General features: G+C 50.9%; 1 protein-coding gene across 4 annotated transcripts in view; it reads right to left on the reverse strand.

The window, feature by feature from the left end:
• Window positions 1-206: 206 nt before the first annotated feature.
• HM13 (histocompatibility minor 13) overlaps window positions 207-12,678 on the reverse strand; it is a 43,818-nt gene continuing 31,346 nt past the window's right edge. For 2 of the 4 annotated variants that reach the window (XM_081291540.1, XM_081291539.1), the window contains exons 9-12: window positions 11,155-11,191; window positions 8,292-8,394; window positions 3,639-3,724; window positions 207-622 (exon numbers count right to left, since the gene is read on the reverse strand). In XM_081291540.1, the coding sequence (XP_081147666.1) occupies window positions 523-622; window positions 3,639-3,724; window positions 8,292-8,394; window positions 11,155-11,191 (326 nt within the window). In that variant the 3' untranslated portion in view covers window positions 207-522. Of the gene's footprint in view, window positions 623-1,382; window positions 1,584-3,638; window positions 3,725-8,291; window positions 8,395-11,154; window positions 11,192-12,678 lie in introns of all 4 variants that reach the window. The other 2 variants (XR_014021635.1, XM_081291538.1) reach the window with 2 other exon arrangements.

Below are 12,678 nucleotides of genomic sequence, written 5' to 3' on the forward strand. Positions count from 1 at the left end.
GAAAACCTGTGGCTCAGGAGGGCTTGTGGGCCCCCCCTGCTGGCCACAGGGTGTTCTTGGGGTGCTAAACTGACCTAGCACCGGAGTGGGCACTCAGAAGAGCGCTTGCAGAAGTTTCTGGGTGGGCAGATGAGACTTAGTAAACCCAGGACAAGGCACTGGGTGCATGTGCAGAGGACCCTTACAGAAGCACAGCGTCCACCCTGGCCATGGGATGAGTTTTTAATGTAAGGCAAAGTCAGTCCACAATACAAAAATCTAAAAATCACACCCAGTTTTCCCACCTGGTTCCGGGGGAGGGAGGAAGCTGGGGGTTGGTTTCCTTTGCCTGCAGGGGATGAGAAGAGCAGAGGAGGGCCACAGAAGGGGGGAGAGGAAAACAGAGGCCACAGAGACCTAGCTGGAGGGATCCTGCTGCCCCCGTCCCAGTCCTGGAGCAGTGTCCTGAACCCTCTCCCATGCACGCCTGTCAGCCCATCTCCCTGGCTGGTCTGGCCCTGAGGGGGTCGGGTACCAGTTGCATCATTTCTCCTTCTTCTCTAGTCCCTTCGATGCTGATGCCTCTGTGGCCTCTTTGGATTCTGTCACTGCTGCTGGATCCTTAGGATTTGACTCCTCATAACTGATTAGAAAAAAAGACAATAAAAACACATTCAGCAGAGGCGGAGACAGAACTTTGCTGCCCCCCCCACCCCGCCATCCCAGGAAACCCCTGGGCATATAAGAATCATCAGCTCTGTATCACTGCCCAGTATCTGCCAGTACCTGGCCCCAGCCCCAAGGTCCTCCCCAGACTCTGCCTTCTCTGTACCCTCGTGGTACCAAGAGGCAGCAAGAATAGCAGCAAGTAGGAGAGGTTGGGCATGAGCTTAGATGGATCATCTTTAAGCTTCCTGAACCTTCTGCTAAAGAGTGTGTGTATGGGGAAAGACAGCCAACTTGAGCCGATGGGATGGGCTGCCTCTCAGGACGCATGGCAGGAGCCCAACAGCTCAGCCTCAGGGGTGTGAGTGGTGGAGACTGTTCTTGAAGATGGACACCTTGGCTTAACTCTTACTGTGGACTTCACTTATTGAGCAACTGTGTACATGCCAAGGACAATACACACGTTTCCTCACCAGATTAACCTTGTGAGGCAGGAATGTGCCCACTTACAGATGAAGAAAGAAAGGTTCTGAAAGCAGCAACATTGTGGCTCGGGTTGTGCACACAGTGAGCGGTCACAGCATCCACCACTATCTGACAAGGGCCACTCATGTCCACCCTCTCACATGAGCCCCATAATATTGGTGAATACTCCAAAGTTCTGGGGCTCCCTGCTCCCCAAAGGGCTTGGTGTGCAGAGTGCTGGTGGCCGTGGAGAGCTAGAGTGTGTGCCCTACCTTGGGCCCGGGGCAGTGGGGGGAGCGGGCAGGTGGGCACCCGCTGGGCATTACATGGCGCTGGGATTCTGCTGGCGCCGGCGACGAGAGCCAGCTAGCTTCTGCTGCATGGAGTCGGCCAGGCTGGCAGGGGAGCCCGAGACCGTGGGGAAGTGGGTGAGCCTCGGGGTATGAGGCAGGATTTCCGCAGAGGACTCGTAGCTGTGTGAGAGACAGAGACAGAGAGAGAGAGAGAGAACGAGAGATGGAGAGGGAAAGACTCAGGGAGACAGACTGCATTTCCAAGGGGCAAGGAGCACAACCATTTTATTTTTATCTTGCTCTGCACTTTCAGACTTTGTGAAAAGAGGCCAGTTTTACTTGGAGAACAAGGACAGGTGCTCACGCAGCTGAGCAGAAGAGCAAGAATGCCCTGGTTGTGCCACGTGCTGCTGCCGAGGTCTCTCTCAGATAAAAACCAAGGCTGGCAGTGTCGCTAGGTATGCTTAGCATGTGTGAGGCTTGAACCCCAGCACCAGGAAACCACAAAAACACACGTGCAAAAAAATCAAGACGCAGAATGCCACCATCATTGAGACGTATTTGCATCTCAGATCACAGGTGTTTCTGAATGTACGAGAGAGCTGGCCTCTGGTGGCTGGGGCAGGAGGATGTTCTCCCTCTCATAGCCATGGAATTCTGAACCATGTTTAAACCAAATTTTGAAACAATTAAAAATAAACGAGCCAGGTGACATGGCCCATGCTATAATCCCAGCTACTTGGGATGCTAGGGCAGGGGGATCGCTAAGTTGAGGCCAGCCTCAGCTACTTAGCAAGACCCTGTCTCAAAGGACTGGGAATGTAGCTTGGTGGTGAAACAGCCTGAGTGATCCCCAGTACGACCACCGCCACACACATGGGGGGGGGGGGGGAAGAACAATAATAATTAAAGAAAAAATAAAGCAAAAGGTGCAAAGTCAGGGGGAGAGAGGAAAGGACATAAAAAGAGAGCAGGGCTGGGGTGTGGCTCAGCGGAAGGTCTAGCAGCACAGGGCCCTGGGTTCAACCCCCAGCACCACAGAAAAAAGAAAAAGAAGAGAAGAAGAGAGGAGAGGACAGGATGGAGAGAGAGAAAGACCCCCTGTCTTTCACCTTTCCCCAAGGACCTCCTGGGTGAGCGGGGGCAGAGGTGGGGCAGGCTGCCTGGACACCAGAGCATTGAGGAACACAAAGGGAGGTACCTCCTGGCCTGGCTGGGCAGAGTTCTGGCTGCTGAGAGCCTAACAGGACTGAGTTAGGGAGGTGACCCCAGGGGGGGTGGTAGGGCCTGAAGCTGGATGAGTGAGATGCTGAACTCGGGGATCAGGTGCCATGCCTCATCCCAAAGGTTCCCCAAATCTGTCCTCAAGTTCATTTCCCCACCCAAATTGCCTCAGAGATCACAGGGCTTTGCCAGGCCAGGAGGATACGCACGCAGGCTGGGAGCTGGGATTCCAGGCAGGACAGGGAGGGCAGAGGCAGGCACGGGGGAGGGGTGAGTCACAGGCTGCCCTGCGGGCAGCCAGGTGCACAGGAGGCCCTGGCAGGCACTTGAGGGGCAACTTGGAGACCAGGCAGGTGGAGCTGGGTGGAAGCCCCCGAGTGGGCAGCTTAATCGCAGCTGGCAGCTATTTCTAGGTCTCTGGCAGGTGGTGCTAGGGAGCGGACACCTGCTGGAGTCACGCAGGCCTTGGGGTAGGGGGTGGGGCTGTGCATGAGGTGTGGCAAATGTGGATGTGGCCCTGGGGAAGGGGTATGTGAGTGAGACAGGCTGAGATGGGGAGCGAGCAGTGAGCTGTGCAGTGAAGGCCATGGAGGTGGCTAACAGGGACCAACACGCGACTCTGAACAGAGGGCACTTTCTCCCACACATCCCGTCTCACTGCTCATGTGTGAAAACTGATGCTGGGGGAGGAGAAAGACACGCTTCAAGTCATCTGATGGCAGAGCCAGGCTGAGAACCCGGGACTCTGGGCTGTGGTTGGGGAGAAACCCACACTAGTGTTCCCTTCTTAAGACCAGCTGCCATGAGGCCACGAGGCCTCACCCTCCTAGGCTCCTGGCCCAGGCAAAGGCTTCCACTGCTGTCCACAGCCATAGCTCAGGTGCTGGAAGACAGTGAGAGGTGGAGCAGGTGGAGAGGGAACAGTGGTCTCTGGAGATGTGCACCGCCACCCCCTTAGCCACCTGAAGGTGCACCTGGGTCCAAGTGAATGTCTGCCCCACCCAGCCTTACCTGAACATTTCTGTCACTTCTCCTTTGGCCAGCGCCACCAGGACGGGAAAGCCAATGCAGGCAGGTACCAGGTACAGGAGAGCAGGCTGTGAGAGAGAGGCTGGTCAGGCAGTGCTGGGCAGGGCACCTGCTCAGGGCCATGCCCCGTACCCCAACCCTCTCCTGGGCTTAACTATGGGATAGGCAGTGGTTGGACCTGAACCCAGAGCTGATCCTCACTTGGAGGGACTGCAGCAAACACAGACACTCAAGGATGCAGGGCTTCAAGGGGTCCTGGGAGTCTGGCTGGCAGTGTGAACCACTCAGACATCAGATTCCAAACTGCAGCTGCCCAGGCACTCTCATTCTCAGAGGCCTTGCTGCCCAGGCTTAGGGTAGGTGGCTCGAATTGCACCAAATGCTCTGGGGGATGCTTCTGTTATGGGGACGATGATGACATAGCTGCTATGCTTGCGGAGTTTGCTGCAGCTTGTGTGAAGGTGACCCAGCGGTCACTGGCTCCCCAGGATTTACCCCCAGGCAATCTGGCCCCAAAAGTCTGTGCTGAGACTCCTGGTAAAGCTGGCTTAAGAGAAAGGACAAATATACTAAGAGCCCCTCAGGGCATCCTCATGCCCAGTGAAGGCCCTCAGCTGACCTCCCTGGCATGTCTCAGCCCATCTCCACAGCCTAGACATGCCGGCCGTTCCCCTGCAGCACTTGAAAGGTAGACATGGATCCACAGTTCACCCTTCCCTAGTGCTGGCCAGGTGTGAAGGCCCCAGGAAATGCGGCTCTTGCTTCCTTTTCCACCCTCACTTGACCCTGCCTGCTCTGGCCAGTCCCAGGACCTTTGTGTGTACTGTCTCTGTGGCTTGGAGGTTGTTTCCGCCTTTGTCCAGGTCCTTCTTCCTTCAGCCCTCAGCTGACAGTACCTCTCCTCCCTGGGAGCATGCAATCACAAGGGAACAGGTCTCCTTAATGTGTGCTCCCAGAGCCCTCTAACTCTCACCCTTAGGGCATTTCCTGGTCAATCTATGGTCCTGGGCCTTTGCTGACTGGTGTCTCCCTCCCCTGAGGGACTGTGGCCTGGGTCAGTGCAGGCCCAGCTGTCTTGTTCATGCTGCATTACCAATCAGCCAATCAGGGCCTGATAAATACTAGTGACCGGCTTCTTCATGGGTGTTCATGAAGTTAGGGTGTCTCGGAGATACCATCCTTGGTGCAGAGCAGCCGGCAGTCAGGGAACACAGGGCTCTCTCTTCCCTTTGCACTCTCCAGTCAGATCTTCAGATCATTTCTTGGCACCTGCCCAGGTGGGCTGTGAACCACATCTTATGGAGATTATCCTTGAATCTATTAATACCCTAAGTATTAGGATCTGGTTTTTACAGATGATGTTACTGAAGCTCAGGAGGAAATGACCTGCCCAAAGGTCATATAGATGTGTTAGCTGGGATTTGACTCTGGACAGCTGTGCTTCTTCCACTGGCATTAGATCTTTGCTGTGTACTAGATTTCGAGCCAAGAGTAATAAACAAAAACCAAAACAAAACAATAACAAAATGACAAAGGTCCATATTAAAATCTGTAAGAAGAGCTGGGGCTGTAGCTCAGTGGGAGAGCACTTGCCTCGCATGTGTGAGGCACTGGGCTCCATCCTGAGCACTACATAAAAATAGAATAAAGGTATTGTGTCCATCTACAACTTAAACAAACAAACAAACCACACGACTGTAAGAAGCAGCCAAGTGGTACACAAGAGAAAGATTTATGCTGGCACAGCAGCACACACCTGTAATCCCAGTAGCTCAGGAGGCTGAGGCAGGAGGATTTTGAGTTCAAAGCCAGCCTCAGCAATTAGCAAGACTAATTGAAGGACCCATTCAAAATCACAGTCGAGGGCTGGGGTTGTGGCTCAGTGGTAAAGCACTTGCCTGGCATGTGTGAGGCCCTGGGTTCAATCCTCAGCACTGTATATAAATAAATAAATAAATAAATAATCAATTTACAACTAAAAATCATTAAAAAAAAAAAAAAAAACACAGTTGGCCAGGATTTGGACCTAGGTTCCTCTGCCTCTAAGACCAGTGCGTTCTATTCACCAAAGCCAGACTGGGCAGAGAGGGTTTCTAGGGCAAGGAGGTAGAAAGTTGGCTCTTCCCTTGCAGGCAGCTTCACCTGGGAACTGGCAGTCAGGGGCCAATGGGAAGGGCTCCTTTAGGAAGCAGTAGGTTCACTATTATCAGAGGGATACAGTCTGTACTATTTATTTTCCTCTCAAGGATCCAGGGAACTTCACCAGTCAGTGCCAAGGAGAAGATGGGCTATACAGCTCAGGGCAATGTGCTAGGGCAGGCTCCTGGCTTTCCACTGGCTTTGCTATGTCACCATGGCTAAATTGCTTCCTTTTCTGGGCTTGTCTCTCCCTCTGCACAATGACATTAGACTCAAACATATCCACAGGTCTTCCTGAGGAGGCTGCTGGCTTTCTGGCTTGAAGCAGGATTCTGAAAGAGGATAATAAGCTGAACTTCTCACAGAGGACACCCAAGTTGATTCCTTGCTAGAGCAATGCTGGCACCAGGACTACCTGTGTCTTAGAGAGGGGAGGCTTCATGGAACAGGTTCTCCTGGTGTCCTTGATGCCCTTCCCAAGAAGCATTTTAAGGGTGATGCCTACTTGGATGATTGGGCAAAAGGGCTGAGCAGCAGCTGGAGTATAGCACAGGTCTGGGGCTAGGGACCAGAGTCTAGGGCTTTGTAGGGACCCAGCTCAACTTGCTGTATGACTTGGGGAAGTCTCCCTTCCTCCTAGGGTTGCAATTTCCCCACAAAGGAGAGGACCATCTCTTACTCCTGCACCCTACATGTGTGAGAGCTTGGAATGGATCCTTCTTTGAGTCAAGACAGCCAGAAGGCAAGCCTGCCACCTGGTGGCTGCCAAGGGAATAGTTCTGACGCTAGGAACTGGAGCAGAGACCTCCAAAAGGCCTTTGAACTAGTCACCCAACCCAGATCTACTCACTCTGTGATCCCCTTGCCAAGTGCATGTCATTCTAAGTTGGCCCCTGAGGACATATGGAGCAGAACTGAGTGCAAGGTGGTTCTGCAAGGGTTCTTGGTATCTCCACCTATGGGCTAAGGGACTTCTTTAAGGGTTTAGCAGAGTGCCTGACAGAGATCAATAAAAAGCTTCTGTAGTAATTCAAAGGCAGTTTTTCTGTGGCTGAGTCATGGGGAGGGGGAAAAGGAAAGGTAACAATAGTACAGTAGTACCCACTCCCATGCCCTATTGTGAATGCCTGAAAGCGTGGGTAACACTGAACCCTGTCTGAAACCCCGATGGCTAGTGACTAATGGGTGGGTGGTGCATACAATGTGCATACATCCCTTGAAAAAGGGATGGTTCTTCTGGGATGGTGAGAGATTTTATCATGATACTCAGAACTGCATGCAATTTAAAACTTATAAGTTATTTTTATAATTTTTCATTTAATTTTTTTTAAGAGAGAGTGAGAGAGGGTGAGAGAGAGAGAGAGAGAGAGAACTTTAATATTTATTTTTTAGTTATCGGCGGACACAACATCTTTGTTTTGTATTTGGTGCTGAGGATCGAACCCGGGCCGCACACATGCCAGGCGAGCGAGCTACCGCTTGAGCCACAGCCCCAGCCCTCATTTAATGTTTTTGAGCTCTGAGTATCTGAAACCACAGCAAAAGTCTGTAGGAGGGTGAGGGGAGATTACTGTGATGACAGCTGATGTTAACTGGTCCAGGTGTCTCTGGGGAGTTCAATTATATTAACTCATCCTCAAACCACCCCAAGGTGGCTATTTATCTATCTTTTCTGGTTTTATGAATGAATGAGGAAAACCAAGCATAACAGCCAACCTGCCCACAGTCTCAGAGTCGACTGTCTGGATTCCTAGCAGAGCTCCCTTAGCCTGTTGCGCACGGCCTTTCCTACTGCCAGGGCAGAGCCTGGGCATGCAAGTCGATCCAGGCTTGAGTCCTGGCTCCACTACACACATACTCAGTGCGGTACCTGAGCTCTAGTTTCTCATCTGTTCTTAAGGAACCCTCATGAGCTCAGAGCCTGCATGTGGGATGCCAAACAAATACGAGCTCCTCTTGTTGCCAACAGAGAGGAGGCGATCACGTATTTTGTTTCCTTCCTAGTCCTCGTGCTATGCTGCTTCACTCTGGTGGAAGGAGGACGAAGAGCCTTGGCTAACTTGGGAAGGAGCTGGAAGGGAAGCCTCAGCACCTTACATTTCATCTGTGTGGACACCAGAATGGACACCCAACACCCACCCATCCTGTCCTTCTCCGTCTGCCTCCACTACACAGCTTCAGAAGCACAGTCCTCTTCTCCACATGCTCCTGCTCCCAGGGTGGCCATGTGATACTGATCTAAATGGCCTTTGAGAAGTGAGCAGAAAGTTGCTGATAGGGCTGTGGGAAAGTTCCTGTGCTCCTGACGATGTGGGCAGTATGACTGCTAGGCCTTCTCTTCTTCCTTGCCCCTGGAGTGCGAGTGTTGCCTGGAGCATGGCAGCTACCTTGCAACCACCAGTGAAAGGTCAAGAGAATCACAAACGGGATTGCTGATACCACTGGCAGTACCTGCCTCTGGACCGCTTGTACCTATGACAGATAAGCCCTGCTCACCTGGGCGTGCTTGAAGATGTGCATGATGAAGATGGTGAGGCCCAGGCCGAAGATGTAGGCTGCGAAGCTGGTGTAGAAGTAGGTATGGGTGTTCTTCTTCAAGCTTCCAGGAAGGCATGGGAAGAAAGAGGGAGTTAGTGCAGGAACTGGATGGCAGTAACCCTTCCAAGGAGGGAGCTGGGGGAGACCCTGTAAGTTGTGGGGTTGGCAGAGCTCCGCGCTGCACTCACTACTGCCCCCAGCTACGTATCTTTGAACAAGTCACATTCTTTCTCTCAGTCTCTGTTTACTTATCTGCAAAATAGGAAAACCATGAGCCTGTCTCCTTGGTGTTGTGAATATCAAATAAAAGAACTCTGAACAGTGGCTGTAAGTTTAGTTAGCATAAAAAATCATCTAGAAAGCTGTGAAGGAAGGGGAAAAAAAGTAGGGCTCTAGATCCAGTCTCCAGGGAGGGTGACCTTTTTTTGGGTACTAGGATTTAACCCAGGGGTGCCTTATCACTGAGCTACATCCCTAGTCCTTTTTTTTTTTTTGGTTGTTGTTGACAGACCTTTATTTTTTATTTATTTATATGTGTGCTGAGAATCGAACCCAGCACCTCACTCATGTTAGGCAAGTGCGCTACCAGTGAGCCACAACCCCAGCTGCATCCCTAGTTCTTTTAAAATTTTGAGACAGGGTCTGGCTAAATTGTGGAGGCTGGTCTTGAATTTCCAGTCCTCGAGCCCACAGCCCCCTCAGCTGCTGGGATTACAGGGGTCTGCTGCCACACCCAGCAGGGAGGGTGATCTGATGAGCTTAGGGTGAGGCACGGGACCTACATTTTGAAAACAACCCAGGTGAATCTGATACAAGTGGATCCTTTTAATTTAGGGGGGTAGGTAGTGCTGGGGATTAAGCCAAGGGTCACACTCATGCTAGGCAGCCACTCTCCCACCAAGCTATATCCCCATCCCGAGTTCAAGCTTTGAGAAATAATAAGACAAACTTCACAGGCAAGTTATTGCTTTTCAGTGCAGTGGATGCTACAGTTCAGCAACCTTTTTGTGGGTGCTAAACAGATGCTGGCTGCATGCCAGTGGCTTCCTGGAGGTGATTTATCCAAGGTTCCCTTCAGAACACACGAGTCATATTCAACCTGGCATTGCCATTACCTGACTTCCCTTTACAATGCCAGCTACATAACCTCTGTGTGTCCTCAGCTCCTGGAACAGTGCCCACCAAGTACTAGAGGCTCAGGTTAACATCTGTGGAATGAATGGATACTTCTGACTCCCCTCTCCTTGCCCTAGTTGCTTCTAAAGTCTTGAGCTACAAGTACACTGACACGATCCTGTTATGAGCGATGGGGTACAAGTGACTCCCTTTGGGAACACCGCACTGATTCTGGAACCACTCTGAGGGGCTTGCTTACCCTGAGGGCTCATGGTGGGAAGGAATTCTGCCTTTGAGGGTGTTGGCAGCTGAATGTATCTGCAGCAAATGAGCCAAGGGACTTCTGTGGGTTTCTCTTTGTCTTAACTCAGAACAGCCAGGAATAGAACTGGCTGGTCCAGATGCACTTCTACTTACCACCTGGCCAGAGCCCTTCAAAGGCTTGCTGTCAGCCTGTGTGTTTCAGAGGCCCACTCAAACTGAATTTTCTTTCTTTTAGTATCAAGGATTGAACCCAGGGGCACTCAACCACTGAGCCACATCGCCAGCCCATTTTTATATTTTAATTAAAGACAGGGTCTCACTGAGTTGCTTAGGGCATCACTAAGTTGCTGAGGCTGGCTTTGAATTCACAATCCTCCTGCCTCAGCCTCCCGAGCTGTGGGATTATAGGCATGTCCCATTGCACCTGGCCTCTGAATAGAATTTCAATGATGCTAGCATTGAAATTGTCATTACCACTGTCAACACTAGTACTGTGTTTTTGCAATTACTAGGTGTGAGGAGATGAAAAATTCACAAACTACCTCAAAATTGAGTGCATTCACATAGGCCCTAGCTGGGAGGATTGAGCATAAAATGACGGCGCAGTCACATGTACCTACTGCTGGCAGGAGGCCCAGCTACCCAGGTGATTTTGCTCCAACATGACCTTTTGTTTTAGGTGGTGACCCAGGTTGCCCCTTTTCTCTTGTGTTTTATTTTTCTTTTTCTCCTTGATACTAGGAATGGAACCCAAGGGCGCTCTACCACTGAGCTACATCCCCAGCCGTTTTTATGTTAAGGAAGGGTCTTAAGTTGCTGAGATGGGCCCTGAACTTGCAATGCTCTTGCCTTGGCTTCCTGAGTTGCTGTTATTATAGGCGGCACCACTGAACCTAGCCCATGTGTTCACTTTCTACCTTACACTGAAAAGAATCTCAGTAAGCAGAGGGCAAGGAACACCTTCAGCAGCTGGGACATGATGACCTGACCCCAGGCTGATAAATGAGGCTGAGGACAATGATAATGACCATAGCTGACCTCCCCCAGAGCCACCGAGGTCATCCTGTGCCTAGCACTCCCCTCTCCATTATCAGGGTAATTTTAAGGTAGATACTCGTTTTTCACTCACTTAAGGATAAGAAACCCGAGGCTCATAAAGGTCAGGCCACTTGCCAAGGGCACACAGTGAGAAAGCACTACAAGTACCACCAGGTCTCTTGGCTTATGATTCTCAACTTAAAAACAAAGCAAACCGAACAAAAAACTTTTGGCCGTGGGCTCTTGGCATGCTTACAACTTCGGAATGTAGATGAAATCGGAACTGCTTTGGCTGCTGTGGGGGTGGAGGGTCTGGTCCCCTCAGGTCCCTCCTCAGGGCTCTGGAAAGCCGCTGGAGAATCCTGGGAGAACCCTAGTGCACAGCAGGCCCTCCCGCGCTTACCTGATGTCAAAACGCAGCAGCAAGGCGATGAAGATCCCTGCGGGAGAGAGCCAGAGTTAGAGGGGAGCATGGGTGGAGGCTGCGAGCTAACAGGAGACTGGACTTGGTCCCCAACCTGGAATTCCCAGTCATGGAGCAATTACTGGGGGTCAAATGTGTGGCTGATGCTACAAGTGCCAGTGGAAGTTCCATTTTTCAACCTAGAACAATAAGTCAAGTCCTGGGATTTTGCTTTGGCCTGGGACTACAATGACTGGGCATCTCACAGCACCAAACTATGTCACACTGGGTCTCTTGTCCCAATGTTTACTGACCACCTATTAAGCACCAGGCACAATGGCTAAGCTCTCAGAGTTCAGCCAAAGGAGCAGAGGGGAGACATGCTGTGACATACTTCAAATAGTGACAAAAGTTAGTGTGGCTTCTAAATGTGAAGGGGTGCTTCCTGTGTCACGGGGAGATGTGCTGTGATGAACCCAGCCTGCTGGTAGAAGAGGGGGATAAAGGAGGGCTTCTTGGAAGTGACCCTTCAGGAGAGGAGATTGTGTGTGTGAAGACCCCAGGAAAGAGGGCTTGGCAGGGGAGTGGGTAGGGACTGGAGGGCCAGTAAGGCTGGCAGCAGATGCAGGCTTGGGCTAGCCGTGCAAGGCACCAGGCTATGAGGATGAGCCAGGTCTACACCCTGAGCAGGAGACACACTAAAAGAGTTCTAGGGAGGAGAAAATCTAAAACAGATTTTGAAAAAGACTCCTGTGCAGCTGCCTGCAGGAAGCGGGAGAGGGGAGCAGGAAGCTGACAATCAGGAGGCTCTGCAGAGCTCAGGAGAGGAGGGCAGTTCTGCCCACCCTCCGCATTCCTACTCACTCTTCAAAACCACACTCCCACCCAGAGGCTGCTAAGTCCCTGAGACATGGTCAGCTGCTCCAGCCATTACACTCACACACACAGCAGCATCTGTGTGTGTGAGTGTAATAAAATAAAAAATAAAAAGGGCTGGGGATATTATTCAGTGGTTAAGCCCCCAAGGCTTCAATCTCTAGTATCCATGAATAAAGAAATGAAAGAGGGAAATAAGTCATTCCACAGTGAAGCCTCTGTGAGGAGGAAGGTGGTGGACAGAGACCAATGCTGCTTTCTGAAAAGAGGCAACACTCTGCGCCTCCTGGTGGCCGAACTCTACAAAAGTTTCCTGTGTAACAGAGGGTCCAGAGCTCTGGGCTAGGTTTTTTTTTTTTTTTTAATACTGGGGACTGAATGCAGGGGTACTTTACCACCAAGCTACATCTCCAGCCCTTAAAATTTATTTATTTACTTTATGTGTTCTAAATAAATACATGAGAGCAGAATGCATTTAAATATTTTTTTAAAAAATATTTGTTAGTTGTCAATGGAATCATATTTTATTTCTTCTTTAAAAAATTATTTTATTTTTTAGTTTTAGGTGGACACAGTACTTTATTTTTATTTTTATGTGGTGCTGAGAATCAAACCCAGTACTTCACGCATACCAGGTGAGTGCACTAC

The sequence above is a fragment of the Spermophilus citellus genome (assembly GCF_964194105.1).
Source record: "Spermophilus citellus genome assembly, chromosome: 4".
In the NCBI taxonomy this organism is placed as follows: Eukaryota; Metazoa; Chordata; class Mammalia; order Rodentia; family Sciuridae; genus Spermophilus; species Spermophilus citellus.